Below are 19,430 nucleotides of genomic sequence, written 5' to 3' on the forward strand. Positions count from 1 at the left end.
CATAAAATATCTATTTTTAATGCACAGCATTGAATGGCAGATGACAAAAGGAGGGTTTTTAATGTTTGTTTTTCACCATTTTCAGTCCAAACAATCATTCAGAGATGCACACAGCAGTGAAGTTATCAAAGGAGTACACAGTGGTCATGATCAGACAAGTCTTGTTGACCCATTTTTGTTTTGGTCAACTGGGTAAACACAAGTCCTTTGCCTAAGGTGGAGGTCAATGTTGAATGTGTTTACAAATATCCTACAATTTATTCAGGCTGCATTCAAACTTGTGCTTTTGATTGTGGGGAGAATTTTATGAGTCATCTCAGTGTGGGATCACCAGACTTATTAGCAGTGGTCTTTTAAACCTCCGAAACAGGTAAAATAGAACAGCATGATTGGATGAAAGATGAAGCAGATGCTGCAAATAAGAGTTTTTCAGGTCAACTTGCTTATGTAAAACATTCATTGGCTGAGATCATGCCAAACAAGCTACAGTTTCCGAAATGAGAAAGAAACAAGATACCAAAGCTGAAAAGATTGCGATGCAGAATTCAATGTTTTTCTTGACCCAAAGGCAGCAAAGCAGGGGCTTAGTGGACAGCCATTTTCAGGACCTGATATTGGTGGTTTTGGTGGAAATGCAACGCCTAGGCTATCTGCAAGGTGGATCTATTGTTCCAGTAGGTCCCTGCATTCAACATACAGGTGAAGCAAAGCTCACTGACACTCTAATACTCCTTGTGGCTCTAGACGAGCAAGGAAAAGCAGAAGGAATAACTTTTGAAGATAATGGTGATGGATATGAATACCAGCAAGGACAATTCATTTTGACATATTATGAAGTAGATTTATCTTCCTCTACAGTTTCTGTAATAGTTTCTAGAACTGAAGGATTATGGAAGAGGCCAAAACGTAAATTGCATGTGCAATTGCTGCTTGGTGAGGGGGCCAAGATTGAGGCATGGGGCCAAGATGGAGAAAAGATAAAATTTGAGGTTCTTCCTGCAGCTTAGGTTGAGAACCTTGTAGCTGAAGGTCAGAAACAGCACAGCTTAAAGATTGCCCAAGCAATTCGCCCTCCAGATGGAGAAGAGCACCATGCAGAAAAGGGAACTGAACTCTCTAGGACCCCTGTTGACCTTGAGAGTGGTCCAGAGACACTCCTTAGGCAATCATCTGACCTCGATAGGACAAAAAAAAAAAAAAAAAAAAAAAAAGTACTTTGATGAGAATAAAGGAGATGCGGTAGATCCTCACAAATGGAGTCCAGATGCAGTGTTTGAGATGGTCATCAGTCTTGACAAGTCAAAAAGATATGAATGGGACATGTTGACTAGTGACTTGGAGTTGGTTGAGCGCATAGATGGACACAATGACATAGTTTATGGAACATATGACCCAAAATATTTAAGCAAGTGGCACTCAAAAAGAGATTTTTTGTTTTCTCGGCAATGGCTCTGTGATCAAGATGGAGCATATATTATCTTGCAAACTTCAAACTACACACAAGAAAATTTCCCCAAAAGTCTGGTATTAGCCGAATGAAGCTAAACTCAACTGTTTGGGAAATCACAAATGCAAGTGCAAGACAAAATAAAGGAGGTCTGAAATCTGTTGTGAGTCAAACAATGGAATTAAGTTCCACAGGCTGGGGACGTTGGAGGAAGAGATGTTATGCCAAATTTGAAAAAACTATTCCATATGTCCTGCTATGTCAAGTAGCAGGTTTGAGAGAGTACTTTGGAGCAAATCCTGGTCTCAGTCTTGAGGCATTACCTGTAACAGCCAAAAAGAAAGCTCAAGGGGATTCAAACATCAAGGTTGAACTTCTTGAAAATTTTAAACTGGAAGAAGGGATTGAAGGACTTCATCAAAAGCTTCAGAAATGTGACCAAGTACAACAGGCAATGAGCAAAATAGAAACAAATCACTTCGAATTTGACGAAGAATTTAAGTGTTTTCAAAATTATTCCTTGGAGAGAGTAAAGAATTTTGAAACTGCACTATTGAACTACTACAAATGACAAAGAGCAAGAAGTATGTAACTAAATACTGCAATAAAATCAGAACCAGAGCAAAAAAAATGCAAGAAATCAAGGGATAGAAGGAGGAGTTTCAAACATATATTTTTATGTTTATCTATTTCTTCAAGGTTTCTCGAAATATTCAGATTAAGTTTGAAAAGCCATGCATGATTCAGAAAAAACGAATTTTCCTTCCAGAATCAGTAAAAGATAGCAGACCTGTGCAGAATAACAGATGCAAGGTGGAAGGATCGCGCCCAGCAAGGAAGCCGAGCTCCGAACACCCAGAAAGTACCCAGAAACGCAAGAGATTTTCACAGCGGCTCCATAAAATGAGCCCGAAACTAGCAAAAACGCAGACAAAGAGCAGGCCGTAAGCAAAAAAAGGAGACCCAGCAGTCATTTCGGCACCTAGAACAGAGAAGAAACCGACATTTTCTTCTTCCCACGCCCAGCTCAAACCCTAGCGGCGCCCAGAAGGATGCAGAACGAAGTTTCCAGAAGTTGAACATCAAAAGTGAAGAGCAAATGAACTTTAGGGTTATGTTTCCCCTAAAATATCTTAAAAAAAAAAATCACCATGTTTCCTTCGCATTCTTTCTCCTCTCTTCTATGCCACGTTATTTGTTGGAAGCCATATGGTAAGGTTCGCATATGCTTCCAAGTGATTTTAATCACTTTAGCACTTTGTAAATCTTTTGCTTCTTAAGTGATCTTATATCACTTAGTTTCCCCCCCTTGCAAATTTCTTAGCAAGTTAACATTTAAAACTCAAAAATACGCCCTCAAGGAGATGTAAGCAAATGTTGCTTTTAAAGTTTCTCTTTTTTATTATTATTTATCATTACCTGACCAAGCATAAGTTTGATTTTATTTTTATTTTATATTTAAAAAATAATAAAATATAATAAATTTTTTATTTATTTATTAAAGTGTAAATCAACACTTTTATTAAATATATTTTTTATTACATTCTATTATTTAATAAATAAAAATAATAAAATTGTGTTATTAAAGTGATTTATTTATTTTGTCACTTTAAATAAAACGATTCTATTATTTTTATTTTATTAAGACCTTTAAATATAAATGAAAAATAAAGTCAAACAAATGTCTGACCAGATAATAATAAATTTTTTTAAAAAAAATCACTTTATTAGATATTTTGTTTGGAGATCAGGCAGGGATATTTTTTGCATTTATGAGGGCTTGCAGGCCTGTCAGAGACATTTCAGGGTCATTTATGTTGCATTTATGAGGTTTTATGGTTGCAGAATGGATGGCTTAACCTTTTGGCTCAGGTTTATCCCTTTTCAGATATTTTTGAGGCCCAAAAAGTAGGTTTTTTGAGTTTGCTCGACCTAAAATGAGGAGGTGGAGTCTTCTTGATAACTTTGGAAAAAGGCATATATACTGGGAACCTTCATTTTTGTAAAGGTTCTGATTCATTCATCTTGGAGCAGACTGTAATTTTTTAGTTCTCTCTGCAGGAAGGGATGTCTTTGTAACACATTTTCAGGAGTTATAAAGCTTGGTGATACCTGTTTGGCAAGGATAATAGCTTGGTTTGTTGCTCTACTTCTCATCTTTCTCTGTTACTGCATCTTCAGGGTTAGTCAGTTCTTTGGTGGTTGGCTTTTGCCCCCCTTAAAATTTACATCTCCTTTTGATGCCTTATGCAGAAACATATATACTACTTGCAGGTCATAAGCTGTGTTTTAATGATTAATAGTCTTAGGTTGTGAAAAGGATTTTTCCCTCTTAGGACTGTGATTATCCAGCCTGTTTATGAAGCATTGATGCAAGGGTCATGGGTTGTTGGTTAGTGTAAAAAAGGGTTTATTATCACTGTTGTACTGTATGTCCTTTGCTTAGTAAGATTTCAAAAATACCATCTGGTGCAATCACCTTATATTCAAAATTTTAGTTTTACATTTTCTCCTCCTTACTCTTTTCCCTGAAGAAATTGTTAGTTTAGGTGCAGAATCTGAATAGAACCAGCTTACTCTGGAGGTTCACTCCATTTTTTAGGCAACCCACAGGCCTAGGAGGGTTCCCATGTGTCACAAGCCTGCTGAGTTGATAGCTTAGCAAACAGGGGTGCAGGTTCAAGTGATAACAAGAACCTTGGGCTCTCATTTTGGTATCCATTATTGTTATGATAACAAAGTGCTGTTGAAGTGCTGTTAGACTCTGACTTTGAGGGATGCATACCTCCTAGTTCCTCAGTTTCGTGCTTGAGAGATAGCGCCTAGCTGAACCTGTGACTGTTTCTCATCCAGAGGAGTAGATTGAGCTCAACAAAGATGAAGATTTGTGGTGTTTTGATTTCTGGAGTGCTGTTAGTGAGTTTTCAGATTGCTGATTTAGTGTGGCTGAAGCGTATTTCGCTCGTAGCTCCCTGTGAGTGTGTTTGTTCATTCTGGGTATTTGCTTATTCATTTTCTCTACCTTGGGCGATGCTTCCTGTAAGTTTGCATTGGTTTTCGTGGTATATTGAAATTTATTTTTGCAAATCGAACTTATGCTTTGGTACGCCCTATGCTGGAGGTGCTTTGGGTTGTGTGTCTTGGGTTTGAGGCATTGTTAGTTGCTGTTTATTTATTCTATCCTTATCGCCTTCTTTGTGTCTTTCATTTGCATCTAGTTTGGGGGTTTTCCGTTGAGTATAGAGAAAGATGAGTGATTTGGTGGTTTTTTAGCTTGCTAGTCTGGGACTTTCCCTATGTGTGGATGGTTTTTTCAGAATTCTAAGATGTTAGTTTGGAGTGTATTTTGGGTGAGTGTGATTAGTTGGGTTGCTAGAGTTGTTTGGAGTGTTCGATGCAGTTGTAAGTCCTTAATCAGCTCTTGGTTTCCACTTCTCTATTCAATGTAATGCTGGTTAGTAGTACTAACAACAATTTCTTGGTTTTTAGCTGTCCCACTGTCTAAGTGGAAGAGGCTGGCTTGGCCGCCTGCTTAGATTAGCATTATTACTTAAATTCTGAATTTTATGATGAACATTGTAGTGCTGATTAGTAGTATTATCAGCTCTTTATTATTGCAATTGCTCATCTTGTTCCCACTGCATAAGAGTAAGAGGCTGGCTTACCGCCTATATTTTGGATATTGTAATACTGTCCTCCCGCTGCATAAGCGGTAGAGTTGATTCGAATTTCATTTCTAGTCCTCCTGCTGAACAAGTGGTTGAGTGATTGCATTCTTCAGTTCTTTGGCTTGTCCTTGGCTGGTTTACCGCCAAGTGATTGCATTGTTTTCATTATCCTGCTGTATAAGCGGAAGGGGCTGGCTTGCCGCCCAAAGATTGTAATCATTTTCAGTTATTGTCATCTAACGATCCCCTCGACATTGTATGCTCTCACCCTCTCAGATTGGGCTCTCGGTGATCAGAAAGTGGAGGGTTACTTTCAGCAGCATTTGGTGTTCATTTGCTAACCATAACAAGTGTTGTGTTGAATGTAACTTTGTGACAAAACCAAAAATAATAATTGTGGGGATATTACATTTAGGTTTAGTTGTCCTAGGTTAGCAATGATCGTGATCTTTAACCTTTGTTTATGAGAGGGATGTGTCTTGTCATTGGAGTAGGTCATGGTTTGAGTCCAAAATCCATGGTAGAGTGTTAGGATCGAGTTTGAGGACAAATTGCCAGAGGTTGTAAAAAAATTGTCAAATATTGTCATGTTGCAAAGTTGTCAGGAAAGATGTCAAGGTAAGTGGAACTAAGATTTCCTCTAGGGGTCGTTTTTCCACCCTTTGTAGGATGGTCAAAATCAAGTCTTGAGTAATAAGGGTTGCTTCAGCGCAGTGCAAGAAAAGAAAATTTCCTTGTCATAGTTGACTATTTACTCCTAAGGAAGGTTTGCAAGTAAAAGTGAAAAGAAAAAGTGGAATTTCCTTGTCGACCATGAATTTCCACCCGTTGACAAGTTGGAAATCTAAACTTCCTTGCACAGGTCGAATTTCCACTCCTATAGATCAAGTGTTGAATGAAAAATGAAGAAAAGGAAAACTTCTAGTTTCCTCCTAGGGGTCATTTTTCCACCCTTTGAAATTGAGTGAATTATAAATTGTAATTGAAGGAAAGGAAGTGAAAGTGGAATCTTCCTCCTAAGCGTCGATTTTCCACTCTAAGTGAAAATTTACAAGTAAAAATCAAGAAAGAGTGGAATTTCCTTGTTGACCACAAAATCCCATCCTTTGGAAAAACTTCCTAGTGTCCTCCTAGGGATCAATTTTCCACCCTCTAGGTAAGTTGATGAATAATGCAAGAGAAATCAAACAGGGAAGGATGAAAAAGATTTTCCACTCTTGGGAGATGAGTTGATGTAAGTTAAATAAATGGAAAGTTGAGAGGAAAGAATGGAAATTTCCTCCTACCACTCGAATTTCCACCCTTTTTTGGCCAAGTTTACTAAGCAGAGTGCAAAACTTCCTAGTTTCTTGTAATGTCCCTACTAGTTAGAGATCACTATCCTGCAAAACAGATCGTTAGAATACAACAAATATATATATATATATATATATATATATATATATATATATATATATATATATATATAACTTATCTAACTTGCAATTTAACTTTAAAATACTTAATTAACACTAATCACAATTCTTATCTAATAAAAAGGATACGAATGCCATACGGAGATATGTCCTTAGGCGGCTATGAAGCTCGCCTTCTTGGAACCCATCTTGGTTCCAAGCCATCCAGGAAATCGAAGGTGAATTCGATTCTTGTCTTGGATGTAATTTCTTACACCCAAGCCATCCAGGAAATCAAAGGTTAATTCGATTCCTGTCTTGGATGTAACTACTTACACCCAAGTCATCCAGGAAATCGAAGGTTAATTCGATTCCTATCTTGGGTGTAATTTCTTACACACAAGCCATCCAAGGAAGACCATATGTCAATTCCTTGCCTTGGATGATGCATCTCATCATCCAAGTCCATCAGAGGGGACCGGCCAAATCCGTCTCTTCTTGGTTGAACTTAGTCAACCAAGCCATATATATGCATATAGATTCTTAGTATATACCAAAGTTCCCAGACTCGGACTCGGCTCTGACTCGGCAAGGCTGACTCGACTCGTGACTCGGCTCGGACTCGGCAATGACTCGGCAACGACTCGGCAATATAAGAAAACCCTTGAAATTTAGAGATTTTTAACGATTTAAAACTTGTTTCATACACCCATTATTGAATTAAGCTTAAAGACACTATAACATCATCAAATAAAAGCTAATTTGATCACATACATAAACATACATCCATCATATGCGTAGAAATGTAAATTGTAGCTGAAGGAATTAGAAAACATAGATATATAGAGTTATAAATGTTGTCCAATGTATATAAAATCCATGACTTCAAATGTTCCCAAACATATATGTAACTGTAAAGTGTAAACAAAAACAAGTCTATGGCTCAGGCTCTAGCTCAGCCTCGTCTATCTGCCTCCTAGAAAGGCGTCTAAGGTAGGTCCTGGATGACTGAGTAGCCATAGTCTCTGCCTGTGATGTCCCAGTCTGAGTAGCCATAGGTGTTGGGGACGAGGGGACGTGTTTCCGGGACGGGGGGACCAAGGGCCTAAGTTTGGGGACGGTGACGAGGGGGTGGCGGGGTGGTGGTGCTGATATAGTTATACATATACATATAGTACTTGAAAAACTAGTTTTGAAAAGATGTATGACAGTATTACAGTATAAGAATTACATTTTCAAATGAGACTATAGGAAATTTGAAATACTAAATCTAAATACCAATTACCAAGATTTCTAAGTTGCATTGTTATATGGAGCCTAATCAGAGTCAGAGGTTAGATTTTCCCTACTTCTATCGGCGCGGTTTCCCCCTATATTTTTCAATGGGGGTTTGGGGGCAGCGCCCCCAACTTGGGGTCAAGGGGCAGCGCCCCTTGCGCGTTCCCTGTCGCGATACAGGGTGGGGTCGAGGGGCAGCGCCCCGCGAGGCCAAAAATACTTTTATTGTTTTCTAAAGGCATCGGGTGTTATAAGAAAGGGAAATGGCGAAAAAAGTCATTAAAAAATGTTATGTTTTTTTTTTTTTTTTTACTGCACTTTATTAAGTGACTCCAGCCAGGTCACGACCCTCGGACTCGGTGAGTCAGGGAATGACTCGCCTGACTCGGCGAGTCAAGCGAGTCACGCCCTCTGACCCGTCCGAGCTCGGGTCAGGGTCACCGTGACCCGGCAAGGGTCACCCGGCTTGCTGACTCGCGTGACTCGCGTGACTCGCCGCGAGTCACGGAACTCTGGTATATACTGCCTACCAAGGATTATCATAATCCCTCCATTAGACTAAGGGCATTTCTTCCCAATAGCCTCCATCATATAGCCACATCATTCATATTACATTCTATAATTCATTATCATTTCCATTCCATAATCCACATTTACATATTCCTATGTTAACATGTATTCGGTAACATATATTCAAAAAATATTCATTAACATGTCCTCAGGAAGATTCATTAACATATAAAGAAATATTCATAAACATATATTCAGAACTATTCATTACCATATATTCACAAATATTCATTAACATATTTTCATGACTATTCATTAACATGTATTAAAATATTCATTACTATATATGTGTGTGTGTGGCACACACGTCCACACACATATATCGTCTGTGAACCGCAGACATCACTTACCTGTCGCAGTCTGCAGTCTGCTGTTGAAGCTCCTAGACTGTAGTCCGCTTGCTATCCACCCATCTCCTTTCCTGTCGTATCACTTGTAATGTCCTCTACTAAGTCTTGGCTTGTTTAACCATAATTAATCCATCTCGACATACTTTGGCTTAAACTAAATTGATTAGGAGACAAAACTATTTTTAACATGAATCCAATCAGTGATAACCAAGAACATAAGCTTCTTCCTGATATAATCTAAACATATACTAATATTTGTTATTAATATACATATAGTTTTTTATATATTTAAAGACATTATTTATTCTTAGATCTTATCATTATATTACTGCAGATGCAGAACTTATAAAACATTATAATAATAATAATAATTATTATTATTATTTTTATTATCTAGATTTATATTAATATTAATTTTTGTAGAGGAATGTTATCGGGCTTCAAATATCGATCATATATATTAAACACGATCCTATGCATACCCCCAAGAACAAGGATGATACCGCCTGCACTTCCTTACTCCCCGTCCCTTCTCCTTCCCCCCTGGTCCTGCGGTTTGTATGGTTTAAATACTCGTGGAGGGGAGTAGTCGTGTCCCTCCACGAGGTCCCTTCCTTGGAAGGGGTGTGACGGGTCGCAGCGTAGGCTGCGGCTACCGTTACACTACTTCCCTTCCGAGGGGAGGGGTGTGACGGTAGTCGCAGCCTATGCTGCGGCTTCCCGTCCCACCACTTCCCGCGGGGGGGAAGAGGGGTCCACGTGTTCTTCCCGTGAGGGCACGAAGCTTGTTCATTTCCCCATCTTAATACATTTAAATATATTAATGTGTTTCTCCATTTTTAAATATAATAATTTATTCCTCGTAAATAACATATTAATATTATTTAATAATTTAATTCCTCCTTTAGTATATTAACCATATTTAATATATTACATCATTTTAATAATTGATTTCATCTCATTTCAAGAATAATTATTAATATATATTAATTAAAAATAATTATTTAATAAATAAATAAATTTCAAATAATCATTCGTTTGTTAATCATTATATTAATTAATAATAATATTTGCTTTATTTAGGATTGATATAACGATTAGGGAGGGGACATGACATTTCCTCCTAGGGGTTGAAATTCCACACTTGTCAAAAATCAAGACTTCCTTGTGCATATCGATTTTCCACCCTTGGTCTAATTTGAATAATAAAAGGAAAGTGAAATTTTAAAGCAATGAAATTGGAATTTCCTTGTTAGGTTTGAATTTCTACTCCAATTGTGATGAACTTTCAAGAGCTAAAATCAAATTTCCTTGTCTTGTGCGTTTTTCCACTCCAAGTCTTGGTGACTAATGGATGATTAAAAGGGAGAGTGGAAAAGCTTCTAGACGTGGAACTTGTACCCTTAATTTAAAAATGAAAATTTCCTCCCAAGCATCGAATTTCCACCCTTTGAGCAGATGATAAATGAAGGGAAAATGTCAGCGAATTTTCACCTTAACATTTAATTCAAAATTTTCCAAAGAAAGTCACCTATGAAGGAAGGAGGATTCAAATTTCAAATCACAAATTCAAAATCACCAAGGAAATTCGCAGGTCAAAGGAGCAGCTCCAAAAATTCACAAGGCAAAGCCAAATCGTGAGTGGAAGGAGGATAATCAGACCAAAATCGTGAGAGAGAAGAGGCATTTTGCAAGGGAAGAGGAAGATAAATTCCCAGTTAGAATAAGTTCCAGAATTCAAATTCAGATCCGACTTGATTCGGTCAGCATTGGAAGACAAATTTAGAGGCAATTATTGAGTTAAAGAGAGGTCCAATCGAATATCACAGCCATATTGTTTTAAGGCCTCTCAATTCTGAAGCAAGTTACAGGTTTGGTGGATTAGCACTTCCAGATTTGAGGTCATAATCAGACCTTGTCAATTGTTGAAAATCAGGTTTTAAGGCCAGTTTTATGAAGTTTCATGTTCAAATCTTGTAACATCATGGCTTCATTTTCAAATTAAGCATCGAAAGTGTTGAATTCTGATTTTAGAGATTTATTTGAAAGTCATAAGTGAAAGTCAGAACTTAAGTTTGATTTTGGAATTGGCAATTGGTTCATCATTCTTAGGCTTAGCCTTGACATTTAAAGCATTTCAATTATTATTCATCTTCAAAATCAAAGTTTTGTAATTTGAGTTTCCTGCAAGAAGATGTCGGGATCAAAGGCAGGAGGAAGTGCAAGGAAAAGAAAAGGATGGATGAAGAATGATGACCGATGAAGGATAAGGACTCACAATTTCAAAAGGAAAGAAAAAATCAACACATTCGAGATGATGGCGGTCAAAGAGAGAGATACCTCAACATTGCAAGAAAAACAAAGTCAGGAACAACATGAAGATCATATCAAGGAAAGAAGACAACAAAGAAGAATGCCAAGGATGGAAATGAAATGCAATTGCAAAGACTTGTTTGAGAATGGGAAGAAAAATTACAAGGCATGAAGGATTCCCAAACATGAAAATGTAGAGATGAAATTCAAGGAAATTGCTAAGAAGATTGTTTTATAAAAGATAAACATGCTGAGGTGGGGCCCAGTAATCACTTTTCCAATCAGAGAGTTCCAAGTCAAACAAGTCCGAAAACATTGAACCTGACTCATCCAAAGGTGGAGCAGGTGATACACGGCACTTTATCAAATATTGTTTCACATACCTAAACTATTTTCTCATTGGTTAGACTTCAAAAGAGGGCATGTGTCCAAATGATGTAATTATTTCATTGGCCAGGGAAGAGTTTGTTGTAACTAACCCTAATTAGGTTTTCATTGTATAGTATTGGCCATTGATTTGGGAATCAATCTTGGCCCTTGAATTGTAATGAGACCTCTATATAAGGCCCAGTCTTCTCATTGTAAAGGTTAATAGCTAATAGTTCATAGTTAGTGAATAAAAAGTAGCAGTAGGGTAGGAGAAAAGGAGATTGTTGCCAAGACTTGATGTAATAAACATACTTTCTTCATTGAAGTTATGGTGAATTTTGGTGTGCTATTTCAACTTATTACACTGTCTCTACTTCTCATAGCGTAGATCTTTATTAGATGAATGGAAGACATTATTGTTGATGAATGGTGAACCTATGTTCATACCACTTGGAGTTTGTTGATTGCAAATTGCAGTGCATGGTCAAAGTGAACTTGATTAAAAGTTTAACTTCAATCATTGTATGCTCATTGTTCATAATGTTGGTGTGCATGGGTGATATGAAAATCATTTGCTTATCCTTAGGAGTTTGCACCTTCTTTGTGTAGTTGTTTTCGCATGGCGAAACAAAGCTTGGTTTGGTTGCCCCTAATCAATAGTCATTTCTTACATTCTTAGGATTAGTATAAGCTTTCTAAATCCTTATCTCTTTTGTCTTTTATTTCCCAAGTAGTTAAATCAGTTTTCACTTTCCAGTAGAGTTCAAGCAAAACGCAAGTCCCCTTATGATTCCAGCAAAATTACATCATATCACTAAGTCTATCCACAACATTTAAGTCACATAGTTTGCATTGTAAACCTTGGAGTTTACTTATTTGATCACATCATTCAGCATATAAGGTTTCTTTGTTCAAGAGAGGATTGAATACCTTGGTATTTTATTTTGTGTTCAAGGTGCATAAAAAACACATCAACATAATTGGCGCTAGGAGGGCATGAACAATATTAATGCCTAAATGCGAGTCTTAAGCATGCGAACAATTGTATTTGTGAACGTCAAAGCTTATCAATTCAATGGAAAATCATTGGATAGTCATCTTCTACACTGGACAAAATTAGCACAAGAAGGAAGCTGAAAACGCTGGATCATCAATGGGATTTGCAAAACAAGGGAGGCATTCAATGTTCAAATCTACCATAGGCTAGAACTAGTTGAGCTTTCTCTTTTAAAATTTGAAAATCCAAAAAATCCAAAAATCAAAAAATTCAAAAAAAGAAAGATTTCTCAATGGATGGGCAAAAGTTTCATCATTCGCGTGACCAAGGTGATCAACAAGTTGATATCCTTCAACTTTGGTGGACTTTGAATGCACAGCTACACCCATGTAGCTTGTCTGAATTCGCAGTACCTGGGTAGTGTAGAATCCATGAGACTACAAAACATGATGAGAGGCATTGTCTAACATTCTTGTCAAGAGTTGAACTAGCACTACAAGGAAAACTCTTCTTTTGGGATATCCCCAAGACGGAAGTGTTCGTATAATCAAATATTTTCAATGTTCCACAATGTAACAACCAATTTACAAGGTTTAGAGGATTGATTGAAAATTAGTTGAGTCTCAATAAAGAATTAGGTTTGGAGAGTATATTGCTACCTTGGTGGTGTAGGATTCACAATGAACCTCACTCGGTATTCACTTGTTTATTATGTCAAGAGGCCATCAATCAAGTTAGATGTTAGTATGGAATACCAGAGTCACAAAAAGAGTGCATCACTGACAAAATTTGGAGTGCATATCTTTTAGCGGAGTGTAGAAGAACACAAGAACAAGGCATTGCAACATCATCTGATGGTGACGAAGATAAGTTGCAAGATGTTAGCACAATTCAACTTGGTAATCAGGGCTTAGTAGTGAAGGACTTCGCATATATCTCACCTAAGGAAGTTGAGGAAGTAGTGGAAGACATCCAAGCAAACAACATAGTAGCAAGTGAAGATCAATGTGTGGAAGCATCAAAGCATGAGGTCCTACATAACATGGATACTTGTGAAGATCATAAAGGAATTGAGAAGGAAGAACAACATGATTTCAATCAATTTCAAGAAAAGGAAGAGATCCTTGACAATAATTCATTTGTGCAACAAATGGACATGTTGAATGAAGAGTTACAAGTTATCACAAGTGAGCCCAAATATGAAGAACAATTCGAGAGAGAACTGAAAGATATCATCGCCCAATTCTATTTGAAGGGGTGTTGAAAGGTCGCATGGAGGAAATATAAAAGGACTCATTGCCGAAGTTGTTTCAAAACAATCTATTTGTGGCAAGAGGCATGTTTCATCATCAATTACGACCTCCCGATACATTATTGAATAGTAAACAATTTCCACTTTGGAGCGAGGTACCACCTAAGATTGTATTCGATGAACTAGAGAAATTTTTTGAGCCTCAACCTATTAAGGAGACCCTAGTTTTTGAAGATATGGTTATAGAGTTAGAGAAGGATGCATGGCTTATGCAAGACAATGAGCCTATTGTTACCATGCAAGCCAAGTATGAAGAGCAATTCAAGGTGGCGCTACGTCCATTATTGAAGATTCAAGAGGAACTAATAGGTGAAATGTTCCATGCTTATAATCTAAGATTTTCATTTGAATTCAATTTTCACCACCATATGATCACTGATGAGGATGATTTTGATTTACATGTTTTTGATGCTCGTGGAATGATACATCACCAATGGTGACCTCCTAAAGTTGTTGAGGACTTCTTTTCATACAATTTGTTGGTGAATGGCACACATGAATTTCCATTCAAGCATGAAGAACACCAGGTTGTCTCTTTCCTTGCTCCTAATTAAGAATATTCAAAGGTTAATAAATTTGAGGATGATGAGGAGGATATTCAAAGGTTTGAGTAAGAGGAGAATATTGAAAGGGTCAAGCAACTTCTCCTCCTCAAACCTCTGAATATTTTCCCTGTCCTTGTCCTTGTCCTTATCCTCGTCCCCCTCTAGAGAAGAAGAAGTATATTCAAAGGCTAATAAATTTTTGAACCTTTGAATATTATCCTCCTCTTTGTCCTTATTGCTGATCCCAGATAAAATATAGGTATTATGTTTATTTTCTTTAACATATGGAAGATTACACTCCATAATGTCTATGACATTCCTACTTAACAATGTTATGATACTCCTTTGAAATTTGTGTTTGCTGTAACCGTACCATATACTTGTAACTTAGCTATCTTAGATGTATGTAACATGACTAAATCAAGTTTTTGTCGTGTGACATCTAAATCACATCTTTTTGTTTATGGAATTTCCCATATTTTGTTTAAAACATAGTATGGATGTATAGCTCTTGCGTGGGTATTTATCTCCCCATATTCTATTTAAAACATGGTATGGATGTATAGCTCTTGCATGGGTATTTCCTAATATTATTTTTCTTGACACAAATTTTCTGTGGCCCCCATTCCTTTGCTAGGCTTTAATATTCTATTTATGAATATAGTTATCTGTTGTTTTGGCAGGGAAAATTTGATGAGAGTTGACATGGAGATAGAGTGCTTTATTTGGGAATGCTGGACAAAAAAGTTTGATATACAGACAGGTGATTTGAACTTTTTTGAACATTGACTTATTCCTTCGACTCTTTTGGAGTAATTAGGACATTTATCTAATTATTTATTAATTACATCCTTATTACTTTTCCACTTAAGCTAAATTTAGGTGCTTTTTGTTATCTAAAGTTTGCTTTTCTAGAGTTAGTTCTAGAAGTAGTTGAGCTTAATTTAGCACCTACTTTGCATTGCTTTAGTTCTCCCAATTTTAGCATTAGGGTTTTGCACCTAGATTTTCATTCATCCTTTATAAGGTTTCATTCATTCACTCTAATTGTATCTCCAATAAATATTCTTTTGTGCAATAATACAAAATTCTCTGGTTGCTATAGAGTATACAACCTTTGCTTAATCTCTTTTGTGTGACAGGTGCTTTGCTTGCAGATGAATCTTTTCTTTTGTGGTTGATCATCAACTTCTACATGGTATTAGAGCATATTTGTCAAGTTCCTGTTTGCATGCTTGAGGGATCCAACTTGAGGTGAATTTTTTGTGCACATTGGGCTCGAATGGAGGTTGCCTTTGCTTCCGCAACGTTGAAAAACCTTGAGATTGACTGTTGTTTCATCAAAATTCGAGCAATTGAAAAATTGGGTCAAATTGGTTGAGGGCACAAAAATCAAGGCAAGATTTGGGGGTAGCTGAAAAATTTGGGCATCATGGAGCAAAACAGAGGTCACCATTGTGCTGAGGAGGTCCAAAAACCCTGAGATCGCATGTTAAATTGCTGAAATTAGAGTAGTTGAAAAGTTTTGAACTTTTATTTTGCCGACACACAAATTTGTACGGACCGAACGGACATGCACACCAGCACCATACCATGCAGGGCAAAATAATTTCTTCATTGCTGCTTTTTTCTTCAACAAAAAATTCAATAAAATTTTATAGGCGCGCGTTGATTTTTTAAAGAGGTTTAAAAGTTTTTTAAAAAGTCAACAAAGGGTACCTCTCCCTGCGCAGGCTTGTGGAGGAAGTACTTGCGTAGGTACTGCTGATGTTAGCACCTTTTTGGTGCTTTCTCTAAATTTAAGATTGCCCCTAAATTTAGTAAAGACCTCTATTTATTGGCTGAAGAATATTTTTGAAGGTAGAGAGAATATTGATAGCTGGCAAAAGGCATATTTTGGTAAATTTTTTTTGGCTGGGGGCTGATTTTTTTTGGTGATAGGGAATATTATGCTGACATCAGCAGTTGACCAGTTTGGCCTTGTTTTCTCGTCAAGCCTTAAATACCTACAGTTGGCGTTTGGTCCATAACTTTGTCATATAGAGTCGAAATTAGGCAAATGAGATATCATCAGAAATCTAGTTTTGGCGTTGGTCTGCTCGTGGTGGTGGTGGTTTTGATAAGATTCTGCACGAATTTTATGTACCGGGCCTCCAAAGTCAGCCTTTAGTTTTGCGCTTCCATGGCCATATCTTGCAAATCTAGGCTTCTTTTTTTGAAAACTAGATATTGACAAAAAGCTCTTCGAGTCCTGTTGTGACTTCTTCACACATCACCCCATTGCAAATGGGGACCCCCTTTGTTTTGCTTGCTTAGCTTAGTTGTTTTAGTTGTGTAGGGTTTTGATCCAGTAGCAACTCTGTCTCAAAATGATCTTGATTGATAAAATTCGCATGATCCAAACAAATTGCTAAAGTTCCAAAATGATGAACTTCGCTCTAAACAATTGTCATTCATTGTGCTAAGAATAATAGAGTGATGATCAACTTAGGTTGATAAGGCGTTCTAGAGGAAACCCTGCGGATTGACTCAAGTTAATGATGGGTAAATTTTTTTCAAAGTATGGGAACCTGCGCATCAACTTAGGTTGATAGGAAGCCAAATTGCTTAAATTCAAATGACAACCTTCAATGATAAGGAAGCAGCCTGCGAATCAACCTAGGTTGGTAAGGAAGATTGATGAGGAACATTTCGACCTCAACCAATATTGAACCTCTTAAAGTTGGGAAGTTGAATTTTGACCTTTGATAATGTTTAGATCAACTTAAGTTAGTTGGAGTTTACAAGCGTTATAAAGAGTTCTTGCACACCAACATAGGTTGATGAGAGGTCAAAGTTCGCTCATATAAACTTAACTCTCAATAATGAAAAGGGAGAATGCAATTCAACCTCCACCGATGGGAAGTTAATTTTTTTCTAAAAATCATGAAGAATGCAAACCAACTTAAGTTCGCTGGAAGGAAGATAAAAGGATGAAACTCTTAAGTCGCAAAGATGTAAGTTGGTGATTTATTTAATAAAGGGAAGCTATGCATCAACCTAAGTTCGTGGGAAGGATAAAACCAAGGTGCTGAAAGATGTAACTTGCATGATATAAAGTTCGTTGGAAAGAGAAAAAGGTAAGATAGAACGAATTTGAACACCAAGAAGTTGGAAAGATGTAAGCTCGCTGGAAAAGAATGAAGGGTGAATTCGCTAAAAGAAAGGAGTAAAATTGACATCTCACAAACATAAGACTTCTAAACTGTAACGGTGAGGGTTGGAAAAGACAAATCAAAATTCGAACTTCCAAGCATGTGAGTTGAAACACAAGTGAAAACAAATTCGAACCTAGACGGCTGGAGGTTAAAATCATCAAGTAAAAATTGAACCTCTAAACAAGCAAGTTGAAGCCAATGATAAAGCGAATTTCAACCTAGATGGCTGGAGGTTAAAATCATTAAGTTTCAAAATTTGAACCAAGTGAGTTGTGCAAATAATAAATAGTAAGGCAAATCCGAATTAAGATGGCTGGGAGTTATCACAAAATCAAAGTTGTTATGAAAGGCGATTTGGATTTTAATTTCAACAAATTTTAATTTGCTTGCCAAGTTGGCTTTCTAAGGAGAGGTTGATAAGTACGATTTTATTATTGAACTATTAAGATACTAAGTCGGCTGGCATACAACATGAAAGGATGTGACTCTAAACCCCAAATCATATAAGTATAGGTTAGAATACCCTTCAATGGCATAAATACAAATGCAGATCATAAATTCCCCTAGCAGGTTCAATTAGAAGCAATTCGCTCAGCAGATTGGAGGAAGAAAATCGCTTAAAGTTACTGATATTACTGGAAGCAAAGGAGTTTGCTGGCCTTATACATACAGATTTGCCTTGATCAGCATCATAAATTCATACACTATAAGCTGAAACGGAGAGTTTCTGAGCATTAACTCATTAGAAAAGAGAATTGAAAGGCTGGTCAAAGACCAAAGCCCGAAAGTTTAAGTCAGATTTGTGAGCATTAATTAAAATTCAGTCACCCCTTTTACTCAGAAACCTAACTTCAGAGTTGGATAATCATTAAAGAGAAGAGGTATGACTCAGATTTTCTGAGTTATAATCAGACTTCAAGGTTATAATATTCAGATTTTGAAGTACAAATTACATGCACTATCATGACATTTCCAGAATTTAATGCAAATTACTTTAAGTTCTGATTTTATACAATTAAAAAAGCATACATATTGCTCACTGAGAATATCAGAACATAGTAACATTAGTGAAATTCAATTTTGAAGCACTCTAACTTCAAGATTTTTGCAGGAACATGTCGGGAGAAGGATCAAGGAAGGATCAAATGAAGGCATTGCTCAAAGGCTTTTATCTGGAATCCCAGATTACTTCAAGATGGAGGAAAATTGGAGACACCAACCTGGAGCAGTTCGACTTGACCAGTTCAAAAGGAGGATGTTTGGCACACACGAGCAAATGCCTTTCCCCATGGCAACCAACATGATCGAGAATGGAATTTGTCAAGCTGCTGGCTTCCCACCCGCAGTCCAATGCAGTGAATTGATGGTGGAATGCGCAAAACACTATAACCCCGAACAAAGGACTATAGTAGCATCCAACGAAATGGTCTTAGCACACCTCACAGAGGAAGCAATCAGGGAAACATTTGGTATCCCACACCATGATGGGATGGTTGAACTGACTAGGCAAGAATTAGAAGCTTTCTTTGAATAGGCATCCGGAAGATGTATGAACCACATCACCTCAAACTGGATGAATGGGCCCAAGAAACCGTAATCCAAGATACCAAAGAAGTTTATATATTCTGATTTCAAAGAGGAGTATAGTGATATGGTGTTCTTATTGAATAGGATCATGGGGCGTCCACAAGGAGCAATATTTGAGGTATGGATGTTTTGTTATGTGGAAGAAGTTTCTCTAGGCTTGAAGATGATAAATTGGGCTAAGTTAATCAGTGATAACTTAGACATACAGCTGAGAGAATTGGATAGAACAAAAACATTTTACATGAGCTCCTATGTAGTGTATGCATTGGCTAGACACATAAGGTATAAAGGGTTGATATGCAAGGGAGAGGTAGGCATCAAGAAAGGACAACTCAAAGTTTATGATTGCTTTCTTCGGTTGCGGTTACATAAAAAGCAACACTTTAGGAGAGTCAATGATGTA

General features: G+C 37.2%; 1 protein-coding gene across 2 annotated transcripts in view; it reads left to right on the forward strand.

The window, feature by feature from the left end:
• Positions 1-19,430, forward strand: part of LOC131043756 (uncharacterized) — a 176,589-nt gene that overhangs the window by 48,379 nt on the left and 108,780 nt on the right. For both annotated transcript variants that reach the window (XM_057976987.2, XM_057976985.2), the window contains exon 6: positions 14,927-15,006. In XM_057976987.2, coding sequence (XP_057832970.2) covers positions 14,927-15,006 — 80 coding nt within the window. The remainder of the gene's footprint in view (positions 1-14,926; positions 15,007-19,430) is intronic.

The sequence above is a fragment of the Cryptomeria japonica genome, chromosome 8, assembly GCF_030272615.1.
Source record: "Cryptomeria japonica chromosome 8, Sugi_1.0, whole genome shotgun sequence".
Taxonomy (NCBI): Eukaryota; Viridiplantae; Streptophyta; class Pinopsida; order Cupressales; family Cupressaceae; genus Cryptomeria; species Cryptomeria japonica.